The 13294-nt window shown below is 42.6% G+C and overlaps 1 protein-coding gene across 2 annotated transcripts in view; it reads left to right on the top strand.

The window, feature by feature from the left end:
* LOC139173228 (septin-2) overlaps positions 1-13294 on the top strand; it is a 77864-nt gene that overhangs the window by 7905 nt on the left and 56665 nt on the right. Inside the window, exons 1-2 of one of the 2 annotated variants that reach the window (XM_070762848.1) lie at positions 9485-9504; positions 10209-10261. In XM_070762848.1, coding sequence (XP_070618949.1) covers positions 10235-10261 — 27 coding nt within the window. In that variant the 5' untranslated portion in view covers positions 9485-9504; positions 10209-10234. Of the gene's footprint in view, positions 1-9484; positions 9505-10208; positions 10262-13294 lie in introns of those variants that run through there. The other variant, XM_070762847.1, reaches the window with a different exon arrangement.

The following is a 13294-nucleotide window of genomic DNA, read 5'->3' as shown; positions in this document are numbered from 1 at the left end:
TTACCCACGAAGGATGGAAGGCTGAGTCAACCTTGAGCCGGTGGCGAGATTTGAACTGCTGAACTACAGCTAGCAGTTAGCTGAAGTAGCCTGCAGTGCTGCACTCTAACCATTGCGCCACTGTGCTTTCTTTGAAGGCAGGGGTCCCTAACCCCCAGTCCATGGAGTGGCACCAGTCCACGACATGCCGGAAACTGGGCCGCACAAACAAGTGATGCCCCATCCATGGGATGCAGGCTGCACACAAAACGATGCCCCCTCCGGTCCACGGAAAAAAACTCTCTCCATTGAGCCAGTCTCTGGTACCCCAAAGTTTTAGAGTAGAGACCAAAATCAGATGTTGCTAAGCTACAAATCTCACTATAGCCAGTTGCAGCTGGGAATTGTAGTATCAGCAGCATCTGGAAAGTTTTGGGCTCTCCGCCCTGCCCAAGAACATTCCCTGGAAATGTTTTGAGTACAACAGTGTTCTTGCTCAATACATTGTATGCCGAGAAGCCCGAGTCTTGTTACAGAACCTACAATGTTGTAAATAAGTTGAGTTGCTGGCGGAAAGGCTCCAAGCAATTAATACCAGGGTGCCTGGCCAAATACAGAGCCATGTTTCTGAGATGGGCAAGCTTATACTACTACTACTACTACTACTACTACTACTACTACTACTACTACTACTACTAAATAATAATAATAATAATAATAATAATGCTACATCACACAGTCTTAGGTGCTTGGGAAGCACCCAACTGGTGATGAAGTATGAAATCTAGCATAGTGATCTTGTTTACTGTGTTGTATTGTTGAAATAACAACAACAACAACAACAACAACAGACTTAGAAGGGACCTTGGATGTCTTCTAGTCCAACCCCCTGCTTAGGCAAAAAAAAAAATCTACACTACTTCACACAAATGGTAATCCAACAAATTCTTTAAAACTTCCAGTGTTGGAGTATTCGTAACTTCTGGAGGCAAGCTGTTCCACTGGTTAATTGTTCTATCAGGAAATTTTTCCTAAGTTGCTTCTCTCTTAATCATTTCCACCCATTGCTTCTTGTTCTATTCTCAGGTGCTTTGGAGAATAGCTTGACTCCCTCTTTTTTGTGGCAACCCCTGAGATATTGGAACAATTCTATCATGTCTCCCCTGTTCCTTCTTTTCATTAAACTAGCCATGCGCAGTTCCTGCACCCATTCTTCATATGTTTTAGTCTCCAGTCCCTAATCCTCTTTGTCGCTCTTCTCTGCACTCTTTCTAGAGTCTCCAAATCCTTTCTGCATCGTAGCGACCAAAACTAGATGTAATATTCCAGGTGTGGCCTTACCACGGCATTATAAAGTGGTATTGACACTTTGCGTGGTCTTGATTCAATAAATATTATTTATTTAAATAATATTTTTCAAAGATTGAGTCGCTGCAATTTTTTTGGTTTCTGAATTTTTCTTTTGACTAAGGTTAAGCCTGCAACATCATTTCAGTTTTTAGATTTCGCTAAGCTACAACAAAGGAGTTGGACAACATAACGTCTTACGGCAGTGTTTCCCAACCTTGGCAACTTGAAGATATTTGGACTTCAACTCCCAGAATTCCCCAGCCAGCATTCGCTGGCTGGGGAATTCTGGGAGTTGAAGTCCAAATATATCTTCAAGTTGCCAAGGTTGGGAAACACTGTCTTATGGGAAAGATGGTTTTAAAGGACTTGGGTGAGGGAGGAGACGAGACAGAAATAAACCATGGTTTATTGTGACACAAAATGCCTGCTTTTTTTCCCCTTAAGTCCACACTGCATTTTATTTTATTTATTTATTCATTTGTCCAATACACAAATACATAGGAAGAAAAAAAGACATGTGGTAATATATAAGGGTAAAAGTGAACTTAGAGGAGAGGATATATGAAAGGAAGAGAATATATATGATAGGTGAAAGAAAGGAAAGACAATTGGACAGGGGACGAAAGGCACACCAGTGCACTTATGTACGCCCCTTACTGGCCTCTTAGGAACCTGGAGAGGTCAATCGTGGAGAGTCTAAGGGAGAAATGTTGGGGGTTAGGGGTTGACACAATTGAGTCCGGTAATGAGTTCCACGCTTCGATAACTCGATTGTTGAAATCATATTTTTCACAGTCAAGTTTGGAGCGGTTCGTATTAAGTTTGAATCTGTTGCGTGCTCTTGTGTTGTTGCAGTTGAAGCTGAAGTAGTCATTGACCGGTAGGACGTTGCAGCATATGATCTTGTTGGCAATACTCAAATCGTGTTTTAGGCGCCTTAGTTCTAGGCTTTCTAGGCCCAGGATTGCTAGTCTATTTTCGTAGGATATTCTGTTTCGAGTGGAGGAGTGAAGGGCTCTTCTGGTGAAATATCTTTGGACATTTTCAAGGGTGTTGATGTCTGAGATGTGGTATGGGTTCCAGACAGATGAGCAGTAGTCTAGGATGGGTCTGGGAAAAGTTTTTTAGGCTCTTGTGAGTAGTGTGAGATTGCATTGGTCCTAGGCATCTTTAAAAAAAAAAGGTGCTGTGAACTTGAACACTTTATATAATATTTCATTTTGCTGCGGTCAGAGAGGGAAATCCTCAGATACCAGCTGGTATATTTATTTTTTGGCATCCTGGAGTTACAAAGGAAATGAGTTGGCTTCCTTCCTGAAGGAGGCCACCATCTCATACTGGGATTCTGGCATGACGGCATCTTCCAGGGGGCTCGAGTTTTTGCGCTGAATAAGACAGGCTGTCCTTGATCATTGACCTTTTTTTTAGTTCTTCATGCTCCAAAGGCGGTTCTGCCAAAGTCCGGAAGTCTCTTGGTACGAGACATGTAGTTCGTACTGGAAGCAACCCGCTACCGAATGGATTCCTTCCCATTCTTAATAAATATTACTTAAACATCAGAGAAAGTTTTTTTTAAGAAACAAATCCTTGGGGAAAAGGAATCCTCAATCTGAGTATTGCACTGGCAGTTCTGTGTTAGCAAAAACTACAGAAGAGAAGGATTTAGGGGCAGTGATTTCTGACAGTCTCAAAATGGGTGAGCAGTGTGGTCGGGCAGTAGGAAAAGCAAGTAGGATGCTTGGCTGCATAGCTAGAGGTATAACAAGCAGGAAGAGGGAGATTGTGATCCCCTTATATAGAGCACTGGTGAGACGCCATTTGGAATACTGTGTTCAGTTCTGGAGACCTCACCTACAAAAAGATATTGACAAAATTGAACGGGTCCAAAGACGGGCTACAAGAATGGTGGAAGGTCTTAAGCATAAAACGTATCAGGAAAGACTTCATGAACTCAATCTGTATAGTCTGGAGGACAGAAGGAAAAGGGGGGACATGATCGAAACATTTAAATATATTAAAGGGTTAAATAAGGTTCAGGAGGGAAGTGTTTTTAATAGGAAAGTGAACACAAGAACAAGGGGACACAATCTGAAGTTAGTTGGGGGAAAGATCAAAAGCAACGTGAGAAAATATTATTTTACTGAAAGAGTAGTAGATCCTTGGAACAAACTTCCAGCAGACGTGGTTGGTAAATCCACAGTCACTGAATTTAAACATGCCTGGGATAAACATATATCCATTGTAAGATAAAATACAGGAAATAGTGTAAGGGCAGACTAGATGGACCATGAGGTCTTTTTCTGCCGTCAGTCTTCTATGCTTCTATGTTTCTATGTTTGTAATTTTCTCGCTGGTCTTGGACCCAAAGATTTTTCCTTAATTAAATTACAAATATTTTTACTACAACTCACAGGGCTGAGTGTCGGAACTTTTGGAGGCAAAAGGCTTCAGGATTGGCTACCGTTCAGGGCTTAAAGCAAATCTGATTTAACTATCCAGCTGACTTCCAGGGAAAAAAAATATATCTGGGAATTAATCCAAAGACTACTGAAAGCTGTGTTTGTTCAGCTGCGGTGTTTTTTGCTGCGTGTGTGCGTTTGTATGTGGGTGGTGGTCGGGGATAAGCGACAATTGAAAATGCGTTGCGGCGAAAATAATTGTCTTCATCGATCCAAAGATGCCGGAATGGATTTGAAAAATAAGCCCCATTTAATTGCTTGTTTGCTTTTTGAAGGAAAAGCATTTATTGCAAAAGAAAAGCATTGGATACAAAAATGGAAGCGTTTGATACAAAAGTATTGACTACAAAAGCCAAAATATGGCCACAACAATGTTTTGATACAAAGCAAAAATATCGGATACAGAAAGATTTGATACAAAGCAAAAGAGTTTGATGCAAAAGAAAAAATATTTGATGTAAAATGTGATGCCTCAAAGAAGAGTTCTATTATAACTGCAGAAAAAACAATTGCTGGCAACCTGTATACCACACAAGTATATGAGGACATGTATACTACACGAGTCAAAAAGAGGGCTGTGAAAATATTTACATTCGCATCCTGGACACAAATTGTTTCAAGTCCTACCCTCAAAACATCGCTACAGAGCACTGCACACCAAAACAACTAGACACGAGAGCAGTTTTTCCCCAAATGCCATCACTCTGCTAAACAAATAATTCCCTCAACACTGTCAAACTATTTACTAAGTCTGCACTACTATTACTACTAGTTTTTTCTCATCATTCCTATCACCCATTTCCTCCAACTTTTGACTGTATGACTGTAACTTGTTGCTTGTATCCTTAAGATTTTTTATTAATATTGATTGTTTCCTCATTGCTTATTTGACCTCATTAAGTGTTGTGTCTCAAGATTCTTGACAAATGTATCTTTTTCTTTTATGTACACTGAGAGCATACGCATCAATGACAAATTCCTTGTGTGTGCAATCACATTCAGCCAATAATGTATTCTATTGTTGATCTGTTTCACCCTTAAAATTCAGGATTGAGCTGTGCTGAATTTAAGGGATATTCCTTTCCTTGGCCTACAGGTAATCCTCCACTTACAACAGTCCATTTAGCGACTGTTCAGAGTTGCAACGATGCTAGAAAAAAGTGATGTAGGACCGTTTTCCACACTTATTTATTTATTTATTTATTTATTTATTCATTCATTTATTGGATTTGTATGCCGCCCCTCTGCAGACTCGGGGCAGCTAACAACAATAATAAAAACAGCATGTAACAATCCACTTAATAAAACAACTAAAAACCCTTATAATAAAACCAAACATACACTCAAACATACCATGCATAACTTGTAATGGCCTAGGGGGAAGGAATATCTTAACTCCCCCATGCCTGGTGGCATAAGTGAGTCTTGAGTAGTTTATGAAAGACAGGGAGCGTGGGGGCAGTTCTGATCTCCGGGGGGAGTTGGTTCCAGCCTGCCGGGGCCGCCACAGAGAAGGCTCTTCCCCTGGGGCCCGCCAAACGACATTGTTTAGTCGACGGGACCCGGAGAAGGCCAACTCTGTGGGACCTTATCAGTCACTGGGATTCGTGCGGTAGCAAGCGGTTCCGGAGGTAATCTGGACCAATGCCATGTAAGGTTTTAAAGGTCATGACCAACACTTTGAATTGTGACCGGAAACTGATCGGCAGCCAATGCCCATTGTGTCATTCCGATGGTCACGTGATCATAATTGAGATCCTTGGCATCTGGCTCATATTTATGGTCTTTGCAGCATCCTTGTGGTCAGGTGATCAAAATTTGGTCAGGTGATCAAAATCTATGGCAACTGGCATGGATTTATGACAGTTGTAGTGACCTGGGCTCATCTGATCACCTTTTATTATCTCACCTGGTTTCCGATGACTGCCTAACAATACGATTCGCTTAACAACTGTGGCCAGAAAGCTTGTAAAATGGGGCAAAATTCATATCTGCCTTGCTTAGCAGCAGAATTTAGGTCATAAGCCGAGAACTACCCATAAGATGGGCATTATTTCCAAATAAAATTGTCCTGAGCGTTCAGTCTGTTTTCCTTGTCACAAGCAGCTAATGACAGAAAGCTTCAATAGACATAGTGGTATGTAAGCATCACCCAAAAGACCTCTGTGTGTTTAGAGTTAGAACTTTGGAGGTCTTCTATCCAGTCCAACCCCCTAGTCAGGCAGGAAACACTATATACTATTTCAGAAAAATGGCTGTGCAATCTCTTCTTAAAAACTTCCAGTGTTGGAGCACTCGTAACCTCTGAAGGCAAGTCATTCCACTGGTTAATTGTTCTAAATGGCAGGAAATTTCTCCTTGAATCTAGGTTGTTGGAGAATAGTGTAGAATTAGAGTTGAGTAAGGAAAATAGAACAGAACAAAGAGGAGAATTAGAATAGAATTAGAGCAGGATAGAGAAAATAGAACAGAACAGAGAGTAGAGTTCAGAAAATAGAACAAAACAGAGAGTAGAATTAGAGGAGAGTAGAATTATAGAGTAAATAGAACAGAACAGGGAGTAAAATTAGTGTAGGGTAGAATTATAGAGTAGGGTAAATAAAACAGGAGTAGTATTAGAGTAGAATAGAATTAGAGTGGAGTGGGATGAAACAGAATAGAATAGGAAGGGATCTTGAAGGTCATCTAGTCAACCCCACCCCTAACCGGTCGCTGGGATTCGTGCGGCAGAAGGCGGTCCCAGAGATATTCTGCTCTGATGCCATGAAGGGCTTTATAGGTCATAACCAACACTTTGAATTGTGACCGGAAACTGATCAGCAACCAATGCAGACTGCGGAGTGTTGGTGTGACATGATATGCTCCAGCAGCCCCCCCCCCCAAACGTTAAGGGGAAATGTGCAGTGAAGGACTACAACATTTTTACTACCACACTGTCTATGGGCATGTCTTATGCATTTTCTTTCAACATCTTTCAATGCAAATTGGGTGCTCTGGGGTGGAGCTCCATTTTTGCTACCCCACTGCGTCCCTCCCCCACTCCCCCCCCCCATCCAGGCAGTAACCGACCCCTGGAAATGTGTCAACCACAATAGAGAAGTAATTTTTCCTGGAAGAAACGAGACGACAAAAAAACCCCTGCTTTACAGATTGCAGTACTGTATATTGGTTTATATCACAGTGTGTTAAATAAACCAGAGTTGGCTGCATTCATATGAGATTTCATTTCATTTCATTTTATTGGATTTGTATGCCGCCCCTCTCCGTAGACTCGGGGCGGCTAACAATAGTAATAAAAACAACGTGCGACAATCCAATACTAAAAACTAAAAACCCTTATTTTAAAACCAATCATACATACAAACGTACCATACATAAATTGTGGAAGCCGAGGGGGAAAGAATATCTTAATTCCCCCATGCCTGATGACACAGGTGGGTTTTAAGAAGCTTGTGAAAGGCAAGAAGGGTGGGAGCTATTCTAATCTCTGGGGGGAGTTGGTTCCAGAGGGCCGGGGCCGCCACAGAGAAGGCTCTTCCCCTGGGTCCCGCCAAATGACATTGTTTAGTTGACGGGACCCGGAGAAGGCCAACTCTGTGGGACCTAATTGGTCGCTGGGATTCGTGCGGCAGAAGGCGGTCCCGGAGATAACCTGGTCCGATGCCATGAAGGGCTTTACAGGTCATAACCAACACTTTGAATTGTGACCGGAAACTGATCGGCAACCAATGCAGACTGCGGAGTGTTGGTGTGACATGGGCATATTTAGGAAAGCCCATGATTGCTCTCGCAGCTGCATTCTGCACGATCTGAAGTTTCCAAACACTTTTCAAAGGTAGCCCCATGTGGAGAGCGTTACAGTAGTCGAGCCTCGAGGTGATGAGGGCATGCGTGACTGTGAGCAGTAACTCCCGATCCAAATAGGGCCGCAAAGGGGTGCACCAGGCGAACCTGGGCAACACACACAAAAATCGGAGTTGTATGTGAGGGTTTATCCTCTAGATTGTGGTTGAATGTGTTGCATCGTTTGATTTGCCCTCACTGCCAGAAAATTTCTCCTTATTTCCAGGTCGACTCTCTCCTCGATCGGTTGCCACTGTTGAGGGTGTGTGTAATGACTCACACTGCTTGGCAATAGGGGAAGCTGAAAAAAAAGGGGGCAAAACACAGGCCATTTATCCATTTTCCTGGAGTGCGAGCAGCTCCCTGCTCTGTTGGGTCTTCCCCTTCCCCACTTCTGCATCCTGCCGCCCTCCGCACAGGAAAGCATCTGTTTGGAGCCTCGCAGGTGTCTTTCTATAGGTCACTTCCTCCCTTTCAGGCTGAGGGACGTGTGACAAAACCCCACAGCGCTGATCTGTCTTCTGCCTTTCCTCTTTCTATAGGTAGCCCAAATAAAGAAACAATGAGTGTGTGTGAGCAGTGTGGTCGGGGGGGGGGGGGTAGGAAAAGCAAGTAGGATGCTTGGCTGCATAGTTAGAGGTATAACAAGTAGGAAGAGGGAGATTGTGATCCCGCTATATAGAGCGCTGGTGAGACCCCATTTGGAATAATACCGTGTCCAGTTCTGGAGACCTCACCTACAAAAAGATACTGTATTGACAAAATTGCACGGGTCCAAAGACGGGCTACAAGAATGGTGGAAGGTCTTAAGCATAAAACGTATCAGGAAAGACTCAATGAACTCAATCTGTATAGTCTGAAGGACAGAAGAGAAAGGGGGGACATGATCGAAACATTTAAATATGTGAAAGGGTTAAATAAGGTTCAGGAGGGAAGTGTTTTTAATAGGAAAGTGAACACAAGAACAAGGGGACACAATCTGAAGTTAGTTGGGGGAAAGATCAAAAGCAACGTGATAAAATATTATTTTACTGAAAGAGTAGTAGATCCTTGGAACAAACTTCCAGTAGACGTGGTTGGTCAATCCACAGTCACTGAATTTATGGCTAGTCAGAGTTAGCCCAGAGTCATAAAAACTGCAATTAAAAGCACACAAGGCATAGCTTATATTCGGAGCTGCTTGAAAAACCCTCCATATTTCTCAACGACAGATTGACGACTCAACTCTTCTTTTCCGCTGACACCTGTTAATTAACCCGTTCCTCTCCTTAATATTTCTTCTCTGACACTTGCTCTCTTCGCCTCTGCAAGCGTCTGAAATAAGGATTTACCCATCTAGCATCTGCTTCCCCTTCACTTGAATCTGAACCCATAAAAACGTCCTGTGGTTGGTCTCCTACTTCTTCTGCCTCTAAATCAGGCCCTACCACTAATTCATAACCACTTTCTGAATCAGAATCTGAAAAATACATGACATGCCTTCTGCCGCACGAATCCCAGCGACCGGTTAGGTCCCACAGAGTTGGCCTTCTCCGGGTGCCGTCGACTAAACAATGGCGTCTGGCAGGACCCAGGGGAAGAGCCTTCTCTGTGGCGGCCCCGACCCTCTGGAACCAGCTCCTCCCCTGAGATTAGAACTGCCCCCACCCTCCTTGCCTTTCGTAAACTCATTAAAACCCACCTCTGCCGTCAGGCATGGGGGAACTGAGATAACGTCCCCAGGCCTATACTGTTTATGTATGGTATGTGGTGTGCATGTTTTTTAAATTATGGGTTTTTAGCTTTCTAATTATTGAATTTGTATCATATATTGTTTTCTGTTGCTGTGAGCCACCCCGAGTCTGCAGAGAGAGGCGGCATACAAAGTAAGTAAGTAAGTAAGTAAGTAAGTAAGTAAGTAAGTAAGTAAGTAAGTAAGTAAGTAAGTAAGTAAGTAAGTAAGTAAATAAATAAATAAATAAATAAATAAATAAATAAAATCCCCAAACTGAACAGGAGTATACATAACAGAAAGTAAGATTCATGCTTTTAAAACAAGTTGGAATATGTCAGTGAAGATTGTCCCCCTTGCTTTGCTTCCTGAACAGTCCACCTTTTAAACAATACGAAAACCAAACTGAACTTGGTTTCTCTTCGCTTTTGCTAATGAAGGAGATGTGATTTTACTCTTTTATGGCTTATAAAACAGAATTGTATGGTTTTCTCTATATGAACTGAACTTCCCTCTGCCCAAATGGATTATACAATTCACATTCTGTGTGTAATTCACATTTTGGTGTTCAGTTTGTACTCTGTTATTCACTGGAATACACCCTTCTGGGCGGACTCAGATGAAAAACTTAAACATTTGTCATGTAATGATGTATTGTTTCGCATGTGACTCACCCCTGAATACTTAGCCTTCTATGTTTTATACCTCACTTTTATTTGAGTTCAGGAAAACACACATTCAGTATACAGGAATATATTTGACTCTGTCTGGATTCCAAGAATCTTAAAATGGAAAGATTAATTAATAGGATTCAGTTTTAGCCTTCTAAATGTTCTGTATATATTTTTTCCCCCCTCTCTCTCCAGGTTTTAGAAATTTGGAGGGCAAGAACATGACTCAGCCTGCTGAAAAAGTAAAGGTGAGTTAGAACTTGGGACGTAGCCCATCAAAACAATTCTTAGCTTTCAATGTTTTATTTTGGGTTTTGGGGCTTATAAAAGACTGTGTTTTGCAATCTCTTTGCGGCTAGAAGCAGGGAAAAGAACAGCTGGAATAAATTTTAGAGAACCAGCGTTGTCTAAATAAATAACCCAATTTAATAACTTGAAATCATCCAACTTTTTTTCAGTTCTACTCTGCTTATTTTCTGTAGAATAGACCAAAGGGGGGGAAAATGAGAAAATTCTCAATAAACTGCTGAATCCATTGTAGAAAACAATAGATAACAACTGCAGGACAAGATGAGAATAGAATAGAATAGAATAGAATTTTTATTGGCCAAGTGTGATTGGACATACAAGGGATTTGTCTTGGTGCAGATGCTCTCAGCGTACATAAAATAAAATATACATTTGTCAAGAATCATGTGGTACAACACTTAATGATTGTCATAGGGGTCAAATAAGCAATGAAGAAGCAATATTAATAAAAATCTTAGGATATAAGCAACAAGTTACAGTCATACAGTCAACATGGGAGGAAATGGGTGAAAGGAATGATGAGAAAAACTAGTATAATAGAAGTTCAGATTTAGTAGAAAGTCTGACAGTGTTGAGGGAATTATTTGTTTAGTAGAGTGACGGCGTTCAGAAAAAAACTGTTCTTGTGTCTAGTTGTCTTGGTGTGCAGTGCTCTGTAGCGACGTTTTGAGGGTAGGAGTTGAAACAATTTGTGTCCAGGATGTGAGGGGTCAGTAAATATTTTCCCCGCCCTCTTTTTGACTCGTGCAGTATACAGGTCCTCAATGGAAGGCAGGTTGGCAGCAATTGTTTTTTCTGCAGTTCTGATTGTCCTCTGAAGTCTGTGTTGATCCTGTTGAGTTGCAGCACCAAACCAGACAGTTATAGAGGTGCAGATGACAGACTCAATGATTCCTCTGTAGAACTGTATCAGCAGCTCCTTGGGCAGTTTGAGCTTCCTGAGCTGGCGCAGAAAGAACATTCTTTGCTGTGCTTTTTTGATGATGTTTTTGATGTTAGGTGACCATTTTAGGCCTTGAGATATGATAGAACCTAGAAATTTGAAGGTCTCTACTGTTGATACTGTGGGAGTCCTTAGTATAAAATTGGCTGAAGATCCTGGTTTCCCTCTCTCCCACAGCTCAACACTTAATCATGATTTCTCAGTGTGAGTTTCCAAGCAAAAGGATAGTTAACAAAGATTTTTCTTGGTTTTCTCCACTATTATGAGTCCCAGCGCCTGGTTAGGTCCCACAGAGTCAGCCTTCTCCAGGTCCCGTCAGCTAGACAATGTCACTTGGCGGGGCCTAGAGGGAGAGCCTTCTCTGTGGGGGGCCCGGACCTCGGGAATAAAGCTCTGCGAGAGATTCACACTGCTGCCCTCACCCTCCTCGCCTTCTGCAAGGGTCTCAAGACTCATTTATGCCACCAGGCTTGGGGCCATTAGATTCTAGCCCCCTGGCCGATGAATATGTTGTGTCAATTGAATGGGAATGAGTGTCTTTTTATGGACTTTAGGTTTTTTAGATTATTAATTAAAATTAATTGGATTTAGGACGTTATATATTGTTCCGTTGTAAGCTGCCCTGAGTCCTTGGAGAGGGGTGGCATAAAAGTCCAATTAATAAACAAGGGTCATTCTTTGTCAAGTGGACCAGGTGTCCACTTGACTGGTTTTTTGCAGCCTTATTTGAAAAGAAACCATCACAAAAACAACATATGTGATAGGAAAAAACGTGTTATTTCTAATAAAAATGAAGGTGATTGAAGGTGAGAAAACAGAGCTCTCTGTTCTCCGTACTGAAGGAGCGGGTACAGCAGTCACATGGGTTGCTCATGTCCAATCCGGTGGAACTGAGCCTAGTATTAAAAAAGCTTGCCGGATCCGCCCCTTCCCCAGAATTCGCTCAGTTCGCATATCCTGCGGTTGTATTGTGATAGCTCGTTCAACATTCTAACACCTTCCCTTCGATCTTTTTCTTCAAAAGTAGTAAGAATTGTTTTATCATTATTATTTACTTGCACTAATAGCGCCAGCCGTTTGTGGCTCGGCTTTTTTCCTTTGGAGAAGTTGCGGTTTCGTTTCCCCCGGCGGTTTTGCCGTGTACGATCCCCGCGGCCGCTTGTGGATTCTTTTAATCCTTTGGCCTGGAGGTTCTGGTGCAAGTATTAATCTATTGATTTATTGATTCTTTATTGTATATAAAATATTAAAGGGCTTAAGAAATCCTCCTGCGGAGTGAGACGTCTTCTAGTCTCCTGGACTTAGTCGATCGCTTCCCCTTTAAGAAATATTACGGAGCGATTTTTCGGCGCGAAGGCCTTCGCGCCCTTTTTAAAATTTAGGCCTCTCGTGTTGGCCTCCTGCCAGCCGCGTAGGCCTCAGTCCACCGCGTGGATCCCGGAGCGGGCCTTGGGGGTCCCAGGCTAAATTCTCCACCGGCTAAGCCTCCAACCAGAGTGCCTTGGTTTACTTAATTAAAAAGTTTAGGGAGGCTGGCCCCGCTGGATTTGGGGACACGAACTCTGGGTTTGCCCAGATTGTCCTCAAGTCTCAGCAGCTTCGAGGCCTCGAAGCAGGATCCATTCCTCTTGGGAAGTCCTTGAAATTCTTCTCCTTATTTATTCAGTTATTGGCTCAGCCTTGTCTTCTGTTAATTGTCAGACTATGGCTACCTTTCCCAAGAGAGGCACAACTAAAGGTCCCAGAGAGGCCAGGCCTACAGGCGATGAGATTACTAGTATCCCCCAGGCCTCTTCCTCCTCTTCTCCAGGGGCCCGCCCCTCGACCAAGGTCACCAGGGCCGAGAAGAGAAGGGACCTAGCCCTACAAAGAATCCATGACAAATCAGCAAAACGTTTGAAAGTGCAGGCCCAAGTAATCAGTAGTCAAGACCCCCCAGAGGCTTCTAGTCTACCTCCTTCTGGGGTCCCTGTGTTATCTCTGGATGAGCCTAACCTAGACAGACCCCAACCTAACCTATGGGGCATAG

The sequence above is a fragment of the Erythrolamprus reginae genome, chromosome 10, assembly GCF_031021105.1.
Source record: "Erythrolamprus reginae isolate rEryReg1 chromosome 10, rEryReg1.hap1, whole genome shotgun sequence".
In the NCBI taxonomy this organism is placed as follows: Eukaryota; Metazoa; Chordata; class Lepidosauria; order Squamata; family Dipsadidae; genus Erythrolamprus; species Erythrolamprus reginae.
Note: the sequence above shows the minus strand (reverse complement) of the source record. Positions and strands in the feature narration are given on the sequence as shown.